Raw genomic sequence first — 15336 nt, 5'->3', positions numbered from 1 at the left:
CTATGCGTCGATACCACCGAACATCTAGAAATTTTGGCAACTCTGTCAATGACTCTCCTATCTCAATGCTTGTATACAAATCAATAAAAACAAACAAGCATAGCAATGTATAGCAATCTAGTATGTGATTTTGAGAAACTCGAATCAAGTGTAACTCGAGTTGTATCTTCCCGAATCAACATGAATTATACCTTTCGTTGTCGTAGTCTTTGTCGTAATCTCGATGTCGAATATGTCAGTATTCACTCTGAAATAATACATTCAAAATGCATTCTATCACTTTCTAACTCAACTCAACACATATATAAATCACTAATCAATCTCGATACGATTCGACGGCATAACGGCTTAATCTTGCGATACCAATCAACTGAACAATAACCCAATCTCAACAATGCATAACCAATACCATATCATCACAATTCTAATTCCAGCATGTCAAAATCTATTCAATTCAATCAATATATGCTGAAATTCATAACAAATGCATACGGTACCATTCCTTCGATCCAGTTTCAATTATACGCTCTCCGATATCACAAGAACACATAATCCAGTGTAATTCACAATTTCCCCAACATCAATATCTCAAATCATGTAGGAAATGAATGAAACTTACATCCCCTTGAAGCCTTTGATGAGAGGAGCACGGAAATGATTTCGGATCGAAATTCGGGTGGTTAGATCTTGTACAAGCTAAGTTCTAAGAGCATTTTTGGGACTTCCATGGAGGTGCTCTCGATTTCCATCTGCTGAAGGAGTGAAGAAATGAAGACAATACACCTTATATATGCATGGCAAGGACACTTGGCTTATTTTTCATTCTGCACGTCTCGCGCATATGCGCGACCTCAACCGGAGCATATGCGCGAGACCTTCGGTCTCGGCATTTTGGCTGTTCTGCTGCTCGCGCATATGCGCGCACTCTTCTCGCGCATATGCGCGAGACCTACGGTCTCCGCATAATTCAATTCCAGCAACTCGCGCATATGCGCGTCGCTTCTCGCGCATATGCGCGAGGCCTTCGACCTCGGCACATGGAACTCGCGCATATGCGCGCCTCTATGCCGCGCATGTGCGCGATACCTACGGGATTTCAACTTAGGCTAGCTCGTGCATGTCCCATTTTGATCGCGACTTGATCCATCTATAAGCGCTACAAGTCATAATCATTAATCTCAGATTATCAACATAAAATTCTCGGGCATTACAAAATCAAATTAGTAGACCTGTTAAAATGGGTGGACAAATGAAATCAGTCCGACCCGCCTAAAAATCTAACTCGTCAACTGGTGGTTTGGGTTGACAATTTTCCAATTTGCCTAAACGAAGGACTACGGTAGGTTGCGTGATGGTTCGTCTCACTAACATGTTTTGACCTAAATTTGTAAATTTGGACGGCTGGTCCATGGATTTAATATTTAACTTGGATGTCCAGTTTATGAACTAATTGGACTATTGGGTTTTGTCGATGTTTAAGAATTAATAATTGGGCTTCAGTATTACAGGTGGCCGTTTATTTAAATAAAAAAAAAATACGAATCCAGTAACCCAGTGTGGCATGGAGACGTGATCCTAGAGGACAAAAACTTGTGTGAGACGGTCTCACGGATCGTATTTTGTGAGACAGATCTCTTATTTGCGTCATTCATGAAAAAATATTACTTTTTATGCTAAGAGTATTACTTTTTTATTGTGAATATCTGTAGGATTGACCCGTCTCACAGATAAAGATTTGTGAGACCCTCTCACAAGAGACCTACTCATACTAGAGATGACAAAGTGTTAAGTTAACCTAAGTAAAATGGGAACGACCCAAACTCGACCCGAAACCGACCAAAACTCTGCTAGTTTGGGTCGGGTTTGAGTAATATTAATTGGGTATTTATCCGATATGTAGCATGCCTCCATCTTTTCCTTGGTTGGATTGATTTGGATATGAACCAACATGTGAATGATGTGAAATATATTGGTTGGATTCAATATGTTGGTTGGATTCTTGAGGTGAACAGTTATTTTTCCTCTCCCTTCCCTTCTACTTTGGCAACTGTTGCATTTTGGCGTCCCTAATTTGAAAGAAAGGATGTAGAGTGTATTTTTTTTGCTTATTTTAGTCCATCTTAACTTTTGGTAGATCGGGATTTGATGGATTAGTTCTATGAAATGTATCGAAATGAACGATATTAAAAAACTTCACCATGTTTACGATATAATCTTATCCGAGTCATTACCTGTTGTCGAATATCTCTGGAGTTCATCCCAAGATTTTTATAAGCTATTACTTTTTACTCCTTAAAAATAAAGCCGATTGCCATTAGCTCGCTCAATACTTTGGTGGCCAACCTTTGAGGAAATGTATTGGTTCCTCAGATATAGGCAACCGATTTCCATCAGCTAATCTTGAAATTATGTGGTATATATCAACCTGATATGCTTTTGCATCTCATTTGTAGTTACTTGTTTTTAATGTGATCTGCATCTATATTGATACCTCCGGGGAGGTCCGGGTCGTGGGCATTGGATGATCTCGGGTCATGGATTAGGTCTTGACAAGTTTTGGACCGGTTCGATAATAGTCGAGCAAATGACTGCCCGAGACATGATCTCCCCGGACTACTGGAAGCCCGTGCTTCCGGACGATTTCCCGGGTGATGACACTTCACAAAATTTAGTAATTAATTGAAAGATATTCAAATAACTTCACATCTATGAACACTTGTCAATTGAAATAAACTAAACCATAATAAATAAAAACATGACTCTTTAAATTTCGTCTTTTGCTTATTTTAACAACTTGAGAACTCCTTGTGTAGTTTGTTATTTATCCATCTTTACCTTTTTGGTAAAATCAAAAGTATCTCATTGTCACCAAATATATCATTATCCTCAACGTTTATTATATACTTCTTTCTCCTCCTACTCCTCTTCTGAGAGACATGTTTCTCTAACATGTTTGTAGTTTGCTTCTCTATTACCACAATTTTTTTATGTACACTACAATTTTACGATTTTAGAAATATTAACTTTTTGAACAAAGAAATTATATAATTCACGAAAACTTATGATGATCTTTTTCGTAGAAATGAAAACCCAAAATTTGTGTCTTGGTTGAGATACTCTCATTTCCAGATTCACATACAATAAAACAAGCCATAGAGTGTCAAAATCAATGAACAACACTAACCAAATAAATAAATAAAAATCGTAATACAAACAACCTCAATAAGAAGAAAACTTGAAACTCAAAGTTCTAGAATCATTTATTGTGTAAACCACAAAGCAATTGAAGTAGACGGACGGGAGCAACCAAAAGCAAAGATCACCAAGAAGATCCATAATATTCCATGAATTTCATAATGACAAATAGAGGTTAAGAAAATAAATTCTTTTAAATTTTCTTATTATTTATAAAAAAAATTTAAAATTTATTATGTTATTACTATGAATAATTTGGAATTTTTGTGCTATTTATTTCATAAATTTTCTTATTATTTATTGTATTATTTATAATAAATTTTAAATTTTATTTATTATTATTTAACATTTTGGTGTTATCGACTCTCATTTTGGTGTTATCGACTCTTTCTAGATTACAAATAATACAAAAAATATCTTTATTGTAGAGTTGATAAATTGTATATACTATAATATTTTCTATGTAATATAAAAATTTGTTTATTTTTTATCGAGCCGAGCTTCGAATAGCTTGCAAACGGTTTGTTTCATTTACATCCCTAATTATTGTAAACATAGACAAAATTGAATCGTATCACGGATAAATATATGAGATATCGTCTTACAACAGATATATTATAACGAAAATATGAATGAGTCAGATGATATGTGCAACATAAAATGGGCTTGAACGGTTAGATATGGAGTGTCCTTTAGTTTGCATGAAGTTGATGGTTATTCAAAAGTATCTTTGTCTTGTTGTTTCACCTTGGATTTTTGCATGGAAAAAGCTTGGAGTTGGATCGTAGCGGGACTGCCAATCAAGTTGGAGACATTATTTAACAAATAAATATTTAAATTAACTGAACATATTATGTGTACATGTTAATAAACCGTATCATATCGGGTATGAAAAGTATTTGTAATAGCAAAGCAAAAAAATAAATGAATAGTGAAATAATGTATATGTTAAGTTTTATTTTATTTTATTTTATTTTATTTTATTTATGATTGAGAATAAAAAATAAAACGGTCATAGAAACGGTCAAAAAATACAATGATAATATTTGTAAGAATTTATTTTAAATGTTTAACTAATAAAAAAATTTATACATAAAAATCGAAAAAAAACTAAAATAAAATTTTGCAGACTCCAAGTAAATCCATCATTCTACTACTTTAAATATCGACTGGCTTTTATTGCTCTTAAATGTCGATTTGACATGTGTTTGCCAAGTTGACAAGAACACGCATTTATCTTCAGCAAAGACAAGGACCCGACGCCATACAACAATCACGGTGGATGCTACGTACACCGGGTGATCAAGAATGGTCCATCCCAATAGAAACATCTGTAGGCAGCGAAAAAATTGTGCCCGAACACTCATGTTACACCGCCGGATCGACCGAGTTACATTCCGTGCAACACAAACGTTGGACTGTTAATTATACAACTACAAAAACCACAAGAAATCGCGTTACATGAATGGCTTAGCCCATCCTACGTAGCTATTATCGACCCGTGAGTCTCGAGAAAGTAAAAGAGCAACCGATGGATGTAGAGGGATTTTCACGATCCAGTTGAGCAAATCTTGGCCTACGATCATTAGCCGGTCCATCCTCATTTTGACGGATTGTTGACAGATCAACAAGGAACATTTGTGTGTGCGGAGGCTCTTCGATAGCCATACGGCCTTCGAGCATTTCCACAACTTGTCTCATGCTAGGCCTGATCTTAGGCTTCTCTTGTATGCACCATAATGCTAGGAACACCATTTTCTTCACCTCAAGCTCCTCCATGCTCGGCCCGTTTTCGGTTAACCTTTCGTCCACGATCTCCATGATCTTCCCCTCTCTCAATTTCTCCACCACAATCTTTGGAAAATACTGGAATTTTCTCTTCGAATGACTGTTCTTTCCCTCTTCATGCAGCACACAAACACATCTCCTCCCACCAATGATTTCTAACAACACCACTCCGTAGCTGTAAACATCGCACTTCTCGGACACCCCGTTTTCGAGTAGCCATTCGGGAGCCACGTACCCTTGCGTTCCTCGAATGGTCGTCACCACTCTGCTCTCTTCTCTACCTTTGAGCTTCGATAGCCCGAAATCCGACAGAAAGGCCCGGTTATCTGCATCTAACAATATGTTTTCCGGCTTCACATCGAGGTGTAGTATACAGGACCGACAATCATGATGCAGGTATGATAGGGCCTTAGCCACGTCAAGGGCCACTCTACATCTCAAATCCCATGATAAACAGCCACTCGGTGTCGTGTAATTATAAGCTCTCGTTATTGGGAAGATCCAACGAGATAAAGACCCGTTGGGGATAAAGTCGTAGACAAGAAAACGAGGGCCTGAGGAGGATACAGAGCAGTAGCCTAAAAGGCGCACCAGATTCACATGCTGCACGCTGGCGATTGCCATGACTTCAGCCTTGAACACCTTCTCGCCGCCACGATCCTCGCTATCGATTCGCTTCACCGCTACTTCGGTTTTGTCGGATAGTGTCCCTTTATATACAGAACCCGAACCTCCTCGGCCTATAACGGATCGGAAACCGTCAGTCGCTTCTTCCAGTTCCCGTTGCCTGAACTTGGTTGGAACCATAGCAACTTTCCTCAGAAAGCTGTACTCGATACGAAGTTCGCGGCCCTCGGAATCGATCTGGTTCTCGAGCTGTTTTCTTCGAGTACTGAACCGACTCCGAATGATGATGACCGTGAATACAGCGAATATGGCCGCTAAGGAAGCTCCCAGCACCAGAAAAAAAGATTTCGACAGCTTGAGAGAGACCCGAGAAACGATGATCAAGATGATGAGAACTATGGTTGTGGAAAGGCCAACCAAGTTCGCTCTTCTGTCCTCCATTAAAATTTCATTGCTGTCACTGAGATCGGAAGGAAGAGAAGATGATTATGGTTCATTGTTTATTGGCATATTTTTAATTGACTTTCGCAAGTGGAATGCGATGTTGACTATGTCCATACTTTTGAAATATTATTTTTTTTTCATTTCATTAAATATATAAATATTTAAAGACAAATTAAAATTACATATCATTAAAAAAAATAGAATTACATATTATTAAAATTTAAAAGCTTACACATAATTTAAAAATACAATCAAAAAAGCAACACACATAAATATAAAAACACACATAATTTTAAAAACATAATTAAAAACACACAATTTAATTTTTTAATTTTTTAAAATTTTTTTATTATTAGTTTTAATAATTTAAAACGACCAAATTTTGTACACCCCTTTATCTCAACTACTACTGGTTAAATTTATCATCTATTTTAATCTATGATTTTTTTTTTCAAACCCATGCTATTTTGTTCAAATATAAATAAATAAATAATGGATATGATATGGTCAACCCGGTTAGTTAAATTCAACTCATTCAACATCATATACCTCACCACGATTCAGTCTCCTGCATTATATTAGTGATTATGAGTCGACTTTTAAGTTTGTGTTGAAAATTGGTGAAGTTTGTTTATATTTTGAAAAAGGTTTGAATTTGACACTTTTGTTTTCATAATAGATATATAGTGAAACATAGTCGATCCGATTTATAATTATCATGAAAATTAATATTTTTAACATAAAAAATAACACATTTTTTTTGAATTGGTTTGGTACAAAATTAGTCTCACAAAAGTTTTAATATTCAATCATTTCTCTACCATTTCCTTGTATGCTTTGCGTGGTTATGGAAGAATGGACATTTTGAGGTATCTTCAATTAACCAAGTCTATAAATCAATGGACATTTTGAGGTATCTTCAATTAACCAAGTCTATTTTATGCAGGAAACACATGTACTGATTGTTTGGATCCTTTCTCCAATTAACCAAGTCTATTTTCTTGTGAATTTGACAGGATGATGTTCGCGGGCATTTTGTTTTCTCCCATTGCCTGTGAAAACTGGATACCATGTGCAAATCAATGGATATTTTGAGGTATCTTCAAATCGCCGTGGGATTTGGTATGGAGATGACATTGACGGATCTCGAAAAATTCGGTCAGTCTGGAACAGGCTTCTCCTGGAAGATGTTGTGGCTCCTTGTTTCAATAAACTGCTTCTTGGTGTACAACTCCTCCTCGGTCAAACAAAGAATTTGTTAGCTGAGCATATATACAGGAGCATCAGGGAGTCTCTTGTCTTATATTCGAAGGTGGAAGGTGGAAAATGGCATTTCTTCATGATTCCAAAACTTGAGGAAGTAAGGAACTTGGTGATTTTCTTGTCCAGCTTGGAATGCCTACTTTTCCTTTACCCAGTAACTTATTCAATATACTATTGAATTCCATAACTGTCAATCATCAAAAAGAACGTTTTTGATGATGACCAATGTTACAAATGAGCAGCGGCAGCCAGTGCAAGGACCTTCAGCATGGCCGGGTATCAGCTGCAGAATTCGTGCAGGCGGTTCATGAAATGCTTTTTGCAGTTGGCATCAATCTTGATATGTCTTCAGTGCAAACAACATTGACACTTCAAGGGAGGTTCTTTTGGAGCCATATTGTTGATCATAGGAATCGTGAAGAGCTTCGAACTTTTGCTCTCATATGCTGGAGTACTTGGATTGGTAGAAAAAAGATGATTTTCCAAGATGTACATGATTCTTTTGAAGATATCATTTTGCACGCTGATAGAATGGGGGATAATTACCAACTCCTTCCACATGATCGTGTGGTCTTTTAACGTCACTCATCCCCATCTCCGACATGGCAACCACCTCCGACTGGAGTTCTTAAAGTGAATGTGGATGCAACAGTGACGACTCAAAGGATCATTTTGGTGTTGGTATAGTGGGGAAGAGACTCACTTGGATATGTTCTCTTCGCTGAAGGGAGATACTTGTCTGGTTGTCTTTCACGTCATTTACCGCAGCTTTTTGCTGTGAAGAATGCTGTAACTACTGATATATGTTGAATTGTTAATGAAATGAAAGTTCATGATAAATAGGAAAACAAGCAGAAAAAGTATTGAAAACCAAGAGGGAAACACTCACCTCCAAATTTATATCGGCTATGATCGCATCCGAATTTACTCAGTGAAAGAAGCAGATTGGAAGATGATCATTCCCTAAGAAACTGAATACCTCATCAATTGAAGATGATTATATATACAAGTGAAACTATCATCGATTATAATCTGAGACATCTTATTTTATACTGTATAATATTTGTACTCAACATAAATAAACATCGTGATATCATGTATATCATTGTAATTTTACTTTTCTATCTCACCATATTATATATTTCTTTTTATCTTTTATCATATTTAATTATTTATCGTCAACAAGTCTAAATTCACTTTATCACGAAAAGATTATGAATCTTCAAATTTTTTTTCTAGGTAAACAAAATTGTAGATGAATATTTTAGTCTAGTTATTGAATATTTCTTAAAAAAAAAAGTTAATCGAAAATATTTAACAATTTCTCCCAACACCTATTATTTTGAATAATTGAATGTTATTTCATTCGATAATAACACAGATGACGACCACGATAGATAGGCCATATCCATGCTCTGTATAAAGCATGTCATGTCATGAACACAAAATATCATTTGTGATTCTTTGACGTTCCGTGATCTCTATCCACCGAAAGGGTTGAGAGATATGGTCCATAATTCTCTCGCGGTAACATACCAGAGACCATCTTTCTCATTCCTAACCACTTCGACCTCCGACTCGCATCGCTCCCTGTTTTGCTTAACGACAAGAAGCCTTAGATTTTCCAAGTTCAAGAATTTTTCCAAGAAATATGATGGCGGTGATAATGGGTCGGCGGAGCAGTTCTTGCAGAACAATTCTATTGCAGATTTCATGAGATTTAAGAGGGACCAACATTCCCAGTTGCAGACTGCTGTTGTTAGTTACCGCAAGAAGTTCCCTTGGTCCCTTCTTCAGCCCTTCCTTCAGGTCAATTTTTCATTTGATTCGGTTTTCTTGCGTGGAGATGCGTCCTTTTCTGTTCTCAAGCGGTTCTTTTGTTTTTGTAGGTGGACTTGGTATCGACTATTCACATTGCCGATAAGGAGTATGTTTTTATCCACTCTAATTTTGGGAAATTTGGGGGGACATATTTCCATGTAACTTGTTTGGAATTGTAGTCGAAAAGTTAAGTTCTATTATATGCATATTCATGATAATTGTTAAGATATGCATTAATCGAGTCAGAAGAACAGGATAAAGTGCTCCTTTGAGAAAGTTTAAAGGATGCATTTATCGGTAGAGACTTATTTCTTTATGTGTGTGAGAGCTGCTTTTTAGAAGCATGCAACCATATATGTTGAGGGATATTCACCTGGAATAATATCCCACATATTTTTGGATCAAAATTCTGTTCTCCTTCACTTCTCTTTGCATCAGTTTTATTCTATGAGTGCTTCTAACTAGCATGCGGATTAAAGCTTCACAGTTGTCTTGGTGTCAAGTTGTGTTTTTGAGCTTCATTTGTTTTCTTCTTGTTATGTTGCGTTTTCTATTTCGATCTTTTGATTCTATAGGTTTGTCTCCTTTGTTTTTGGTTCCGCACCCATATCTACACCCTCACTCTCTTTTTTCTGGTGTCCTGATGTTTGGCCAGTGGGATATAATGTTTGTGCTACATTTTCTGGATATAGATGGATATGTTTAGATAGGGCTTTATTGTCTTACTTTATTTCATCTCCTAAAACATCACGACACACACGGCTGAATCCAACATTTGTTGCCTGTTTGAATTTGCGTTTTACCATCCAGTTTTTCCCAACCTTTGAATATCACGGCCTTCATGAGGAGCATAGGTCAAATGAGTTGTGGCATAAGCAGGATTGTCGGTTCTTAATTTTCATTTGGAGGTGATTGGTAGCTTGCACAATATTATCTTCTATTTATGGGTTAAGTATAGTCAGAAATTCAATTGAACGAGAATGCATAAGTGGGCCATGTAGAAGGAGAATGCGTATTAATTCATTTAAAAATTATACTCATGCGATTAAGCTAGTTTTGCTCAACTTGTATTTTTTATAAGCTATACTTTTTGTTTTTCCGAATAGGAACCAACAAAAGGACATGTTTTGCAGGTACTTTGCGACCCTGCAAAAAGTACTTGAGCCATATGATTGTGTTCTTTATGAGATGGTTGCTAGCAGAGAAAGTTTAGAAAGCAGAAGAAACCCTGCTTTTAAAAAGAAGCTGAGGAGATCATCTTTTGGGGGATTTAATATTATTGGATGCATTCAGAGACTGATGGCTAACCTACTTATGCTTGATTTTCAACTAGATTGTCTTGATTACCAACTTGAGAATTGGTATCATGCTGATCTGGACTTTGAGACTTTCAAGTCACTTCAGGTATCATTTCATCATATATCCATCCCTCTCTTAACAACAAACCTTAAACACTACTTCATTCATTGCTACTATGAGTTGTAATAGCTGGATACTTCATGTCCATTCTTTTTCTATGCTTCAACAAACAAGTTTCCTATCGAAAATCATGAATCACATTTGAAAAAATTTGGTGAGTCTAAGATTTTGGCTTTTGTGTCAATTTATTTCCATTGCCATGAAATTATGTTTTATGTTCTTCGTTCCATTGCCTATGGTATCGTTTAATAGTTTAGAACCTTATTATTATTATCAATCCATTTCAGCTTGAAAAAGGTGAAAGCTTCATCACATTTGCCAGGGACATGACACTTAGATCCACTAAAGCTATAGTTATGCCTGATTCCCTTCGAGAAGATCTTGGTCCTTGGAGATCTAAACTTTTATGGGCTTCCAGAGTGATACCTATGCCTCTTGTTGGTCTTCTCATAATTGGAAGTGTGTGCACAGATGTGGGAAGTGAAGCAGCAGAAAATCTTGAATTAAAAGCTTTGTCCAGGCTTGACTTTAGTGCAGCAATGAAAGTTTTCCTTGCAAAGAGGCTTACATCTGAGTGAGTATTTTGACTTTTGAAATATACGCTTTTCTATTTTATCTGTTGAACTTCTAGCATGTTCTTTATTGTTTTGGAAATTATTTTGTTCACTTAGTTATGAAAGTAATGAAAGCTTGATGTACATATGTATGTATATATATCTTTGTGTTGTGTGTGGTGTATCTATGCTATACTACATGTTTAATGAACGCATCATTTATTTTTTGGTCTATTTTGTCTGTCACCAATTAAATCTACCAAAATTGCCATTATTCGAATTATCTAGATGGAGTTTTAGTTTAGATATAATTTTTATATATTGTTATTCGAATTCAATAAAAGATTCTTTATAAAAACTATTCCTAGTTTTGATCTTTATGTTATGATTGAGCCTATAGACGAAAATGATTTAGACGAGACAATTTGTAGGGCATACGAGCCACACACCCAATGTATATACTATGTAGCTAGTATATACATGTACGTGTGTTTTTATGCGTGTGTAAGTGGCTGTATGCATATATATGTGTATCCATATATTATTTATTAATGTGCACGTAACTATGAATACATATATAATGAGTGTTACATATTTATATTTTTTGTAGTTCCATTATTGGTAAAAAAAGCACCCAAAAGTGGCACCTGTTGCTTTGCCTTTAGTTTTCAGCTTTGAATACTTAATTTTAGAGATTAACAAGCAGAAGCTCTTTTGCAGATAATTTTGTTTCTATTCATTTTGGTCCTTAAAGATTGTTCAAGTTCTTATTAACGTCTATTGTTGTGTCCAAAGGCCATAATTGCAGAAGCCATTACACATGAGCCAGTCAAGGAGTTGAAATGAAGTGTTTATGCATTTTGCGTGTAAAAATGAGACGGTACTGTTAATTGAATCACTGTCTTGTACAAGTCTGCAGCACGAGCTGTTGACATGCTATAACTTCACAAAACTTGTGCAATGTGTATTTTACCATCATAACATAGATGACAGTGTGGATGAATGGTGAAATTTTATAGCGACGTATCTATTCATTCAACTCTTTTGTGATGGTAGATAACTTTATACCACTACTCTCTGTAGGTTCTCACAGGTTACAGCTGATGTGGAAGAGAGATCTGTCATTATTGGCGAGAGAAACAGAGCCGCTACCGAAGCACTTGATAGAGAAATTAATGCCGGGCACAAAAAGATTGCAATACTATATGGGGGTGGACACATGCCAGATTTGGGACGACGCCTGCGAGAAGAATTCGACCTTGTTCCCTCCCAGGTGCATTGGGTAACAGCTTGGTCGATCAGAAATAAAAATCTTAGTAGTGATTCTTTTCCTTTCTTGAGAACATTAGCTGAAATCTCTGGTTGGCCTTTAAACCGATACCAGACTCTTGCATTGCTCATCTTTTCTTCTGTCCTTGCATTGGATCTCTGGTTCTGGGAACTCCTTTTTGGTACTACAGTAAGCTGGATTTCACAAGTTGCTACAGACTTTTTTCAATATGTGGACGCCACTCCATTAATCTAATGTCGAATGTTTCCGAAAATGCCTTCTTGTTAGTTCTTGGTACAAAATTATTGGACTGATCATATGCCTTGGCGAATCGATACTTTTATTTATATACATAAATTCATGTTTGATGATTCTTTCTGTGTAGTCCATAGATGCAAGATTTTAGAACTTCAATTCTCCTAAGTTGTATGAACATGAAGGATGGTGTTCATCTGATTTTATAATTCTATCACAACTTATGATTAAGTTTTCGAGCACTACCCGCTCGCGCAAGAGTAGCGAAGCCGTGGGATAGTTTTCGAATCCTAACCGATGTGATTCAAGCCCAATTTTTTTTTAAAAAAATTTAGTTGTTATAAGTGTAAAGCACAAATTCTATAAAATTTATCTGCAAATCCATTATTTTATTTAATTTGTTGATTAAATCTTCGATTAAAAATATAGAATAGTGCTAATGGGAGTATGCGAATATGATTATAACGCACGAGTATTTATTTAATTTTTAATTCGATTAAACATTGGATTTTTATGCATCGTGTTTGTAAATACATATGATGTAGTTAATATAAATTAATTTAATATCATATGAGGTTGAAATGTTTTCGTGGATATTTATATTGTGAGCGAACCAATATTATTTTGTTTAAAATTTTTGTGAAATCGTATCACTGATCAATTTTGTCCAACAAATAATAAATTCATTGAGGGTGCGAGGGATTTGAAGCCACATATTTCAATGTACTATTATCTTGAAAATATTTCAAAAAAGAAATAAAAAAAAGAATCTTGAAGATGAGAAATGTACGTGTGAATTAAGTTTGAAAAAGCCAAGAGAAATGAAAATCAGATGATTTTTAGGTACAAATTTAAAACTACTTGCTTCGAGGATTTTACGTGGACTGAGATTCCATGCCTAAAGATAAGAATCAAAAAAATTTGGTCGTCTGCGCCAAACATGTTTCCATCGCTTGTATGGGAAATTCGATCATAATGTCTTATCTCAACTGTATGATCAATGATCAAGATTTGACCAATATTATGTGAGTTCCGCATGAAATTCACGTGTGACCAAATCTAGGTCATTCTCTGCAGGATTCTACCCCTGCAGGGTCGAATGACCCCACTTTACATGATGGCTTCCACGACTATTTCTATCATTCAATACATCATGTATTACACTATGATAACACACCCACACACACTATATATATAATATTCCATGTTTGGATAAATGTCATGAGTCTTTGTGTATCTATGTCAATCATATAAAGATATGTTATCACTAAACATTAATAGACACTCATAATATATGGATCTTTCGACCTTACAGTGGGGTATTACCTCACAGCAGAAGAATGACCAAAGTTTGGCTACATATTGTCAAATTTCCCCATAATATACGAAGTTTTGGCTTTGTTGTGTTTTCGAAAATATCATCCATCACATCTCTATATCCATCACTAGTAAATATATTTATTTTGTAAAAAAAAAAATTTATATAAATATATATAGATAGCTAGATATATTCTGTGACTGGTATTGAATACATATTATTTTGTTTTTCCTCTATATATTGGTTTGAGTCTCATAATCCGTGGAGTCCGGTTCTTTTACTAGATAATAGATTGTATGGCTTCCCAAGTAACGAGCGAAGCGCCGAGTCTCCGAGAGGGCAGCAGTGTTTGTGCTCTCCAACCACACATGAAGGTTCATTTAGATATATGTAAGTTTCATCTTTCGAATACTTCAACCAATTGGTTCAAGAGATCCAAGTTCATGCCACTACAACCGCGTCCACCCATCTTTCTCCCCGGTCGATAGATATATGTATGTCATCTATAATATTTTTTCGAAAACAATATTTGTTGTAAGAAAGCGGTACTGGTTCGGAAACTTTGTGTGTTATCATATGTTCTTGGAAGTATGTATTGTAGAGTACTGTTGAATTGTTTTCACCTTTTTTTTGGGGTGGTGGGGGTGATATATATATGCTTGTAAAGTGTACATGTTCTTGTATTATATTGATTGGAAGATTTATTTTACTAAGTGTTCTTAGTAGAATTATTGCTGAATATATTGTGTGGTGTGGATGTTACACTGTTTGAGAATGAAATATGTGTATTTATATTGCTGGCTTGTCCACTTTCTACCAAGAATCATATACATATATGTATATCCTCGGAGAGTACTATAAATATTGAGAACGTACACAAATATGGTAATGTGACGGAGACGTACGGATTTAGAGATTAAATTTATAATATAAATATAATCATTTTCAACTTGGAGTTGATGTGACGCTAACATGATTGAAGTCATCACAACACTCGCACATTCAAATTCATATCAATACCGTAACAAATGAAAATTGATTAAAATAGTACAAATTAAAACCCGGTTTTAAGAAGAAAAATCACTATAGCTACCTCAAAGTGCTATATAAATATAGGAATGGCGCTGGTTTTTAAAACGATATATATACGATCGTTGGTGCTTATGGACAATAGCGATTCATATTGCAAAAGACAATTTGAATTTTTATACTGACAAAAAACTTAGTGCTATCTTGCTTTATTAGTGTATGCGTAGGGGTTGAAAACTTAATTGTAAATATATACATAAAACACGTTATTTATGGATATATATCTTTTACTATCTTATTAAACGATCTCAGCTACATATATAAACTCTTTTTTGGTGTCATGAAAATTTTCA

At 35.5% G+C, this 15336-nt stretch overlaps 2 protein-coding genes across 2 annotated transcripts; one reads left to right on the top strand and one right to left on the bottom strand.

Annotated features, from left to right (window-relative positions):
* Positions 1 to 4350: 4350 nt before the first annotated feature.
* On the bottom strand, positions 4351 to 6154 carry LOC140990848 (probable receptor-like protein kinase At5g20050). The gene has a single exon (XM_073460672.1). It carries the CDS (start codon positions 6049 to 6051, stop codon positions 4687 to 4689), a length of 1365 nt encoding a protein of 454 aa, XP_073316773.1. The 5' UTR covers positions 6052 to 6154; the 3' UTR covers positions 4351 to 4686.
* A 2576-nt stretch (positions 6155 to 8730) lies between these two features.
* On the top strand, positions 8731 to 12842 carry LOC140990978 (uncharacterized). Its single transcript, XM_073460875.1, has 5 exons — positions 8731 to 9126; positions 9207 to 9244; positions 10272 to 10542; positions 10845 to 11131; positions 12195 to 12842. The coding sequence occupies exons 1-5, from the start codon at positions 8824 to 8826 to the stop codon at positions 12634 to 12636; spliced, it is 1341 nt and encodes a 446-aa protein (XP_073316976.1). The 5' UTR covers positions 8731 to 8823; the 3' UTR covers positions 12637 to 12842.
* The last annotated feature ends 2494 nt before the right edge of the window (positions 12843 to 15336 follow it).

The sequence above is a fragment of the Primulina huaijiensis genome, chromosome 13 (assembly GCF_012295235.1).
Source record: "Primulina huaijiensis isolate GDHJ02 chromosome 13, ASM1229523v2, whole genome shotgun sequence".
NCBI lineage: Eukaryota > Viridiplantae > Streptophyta > Magnoliopsida > Lamiales > Gesneriaceae > Primulina > Primulina huaijiensis.
This window is presented reverse-complemented; position numbering and strand designations above follow the sequence as displayed.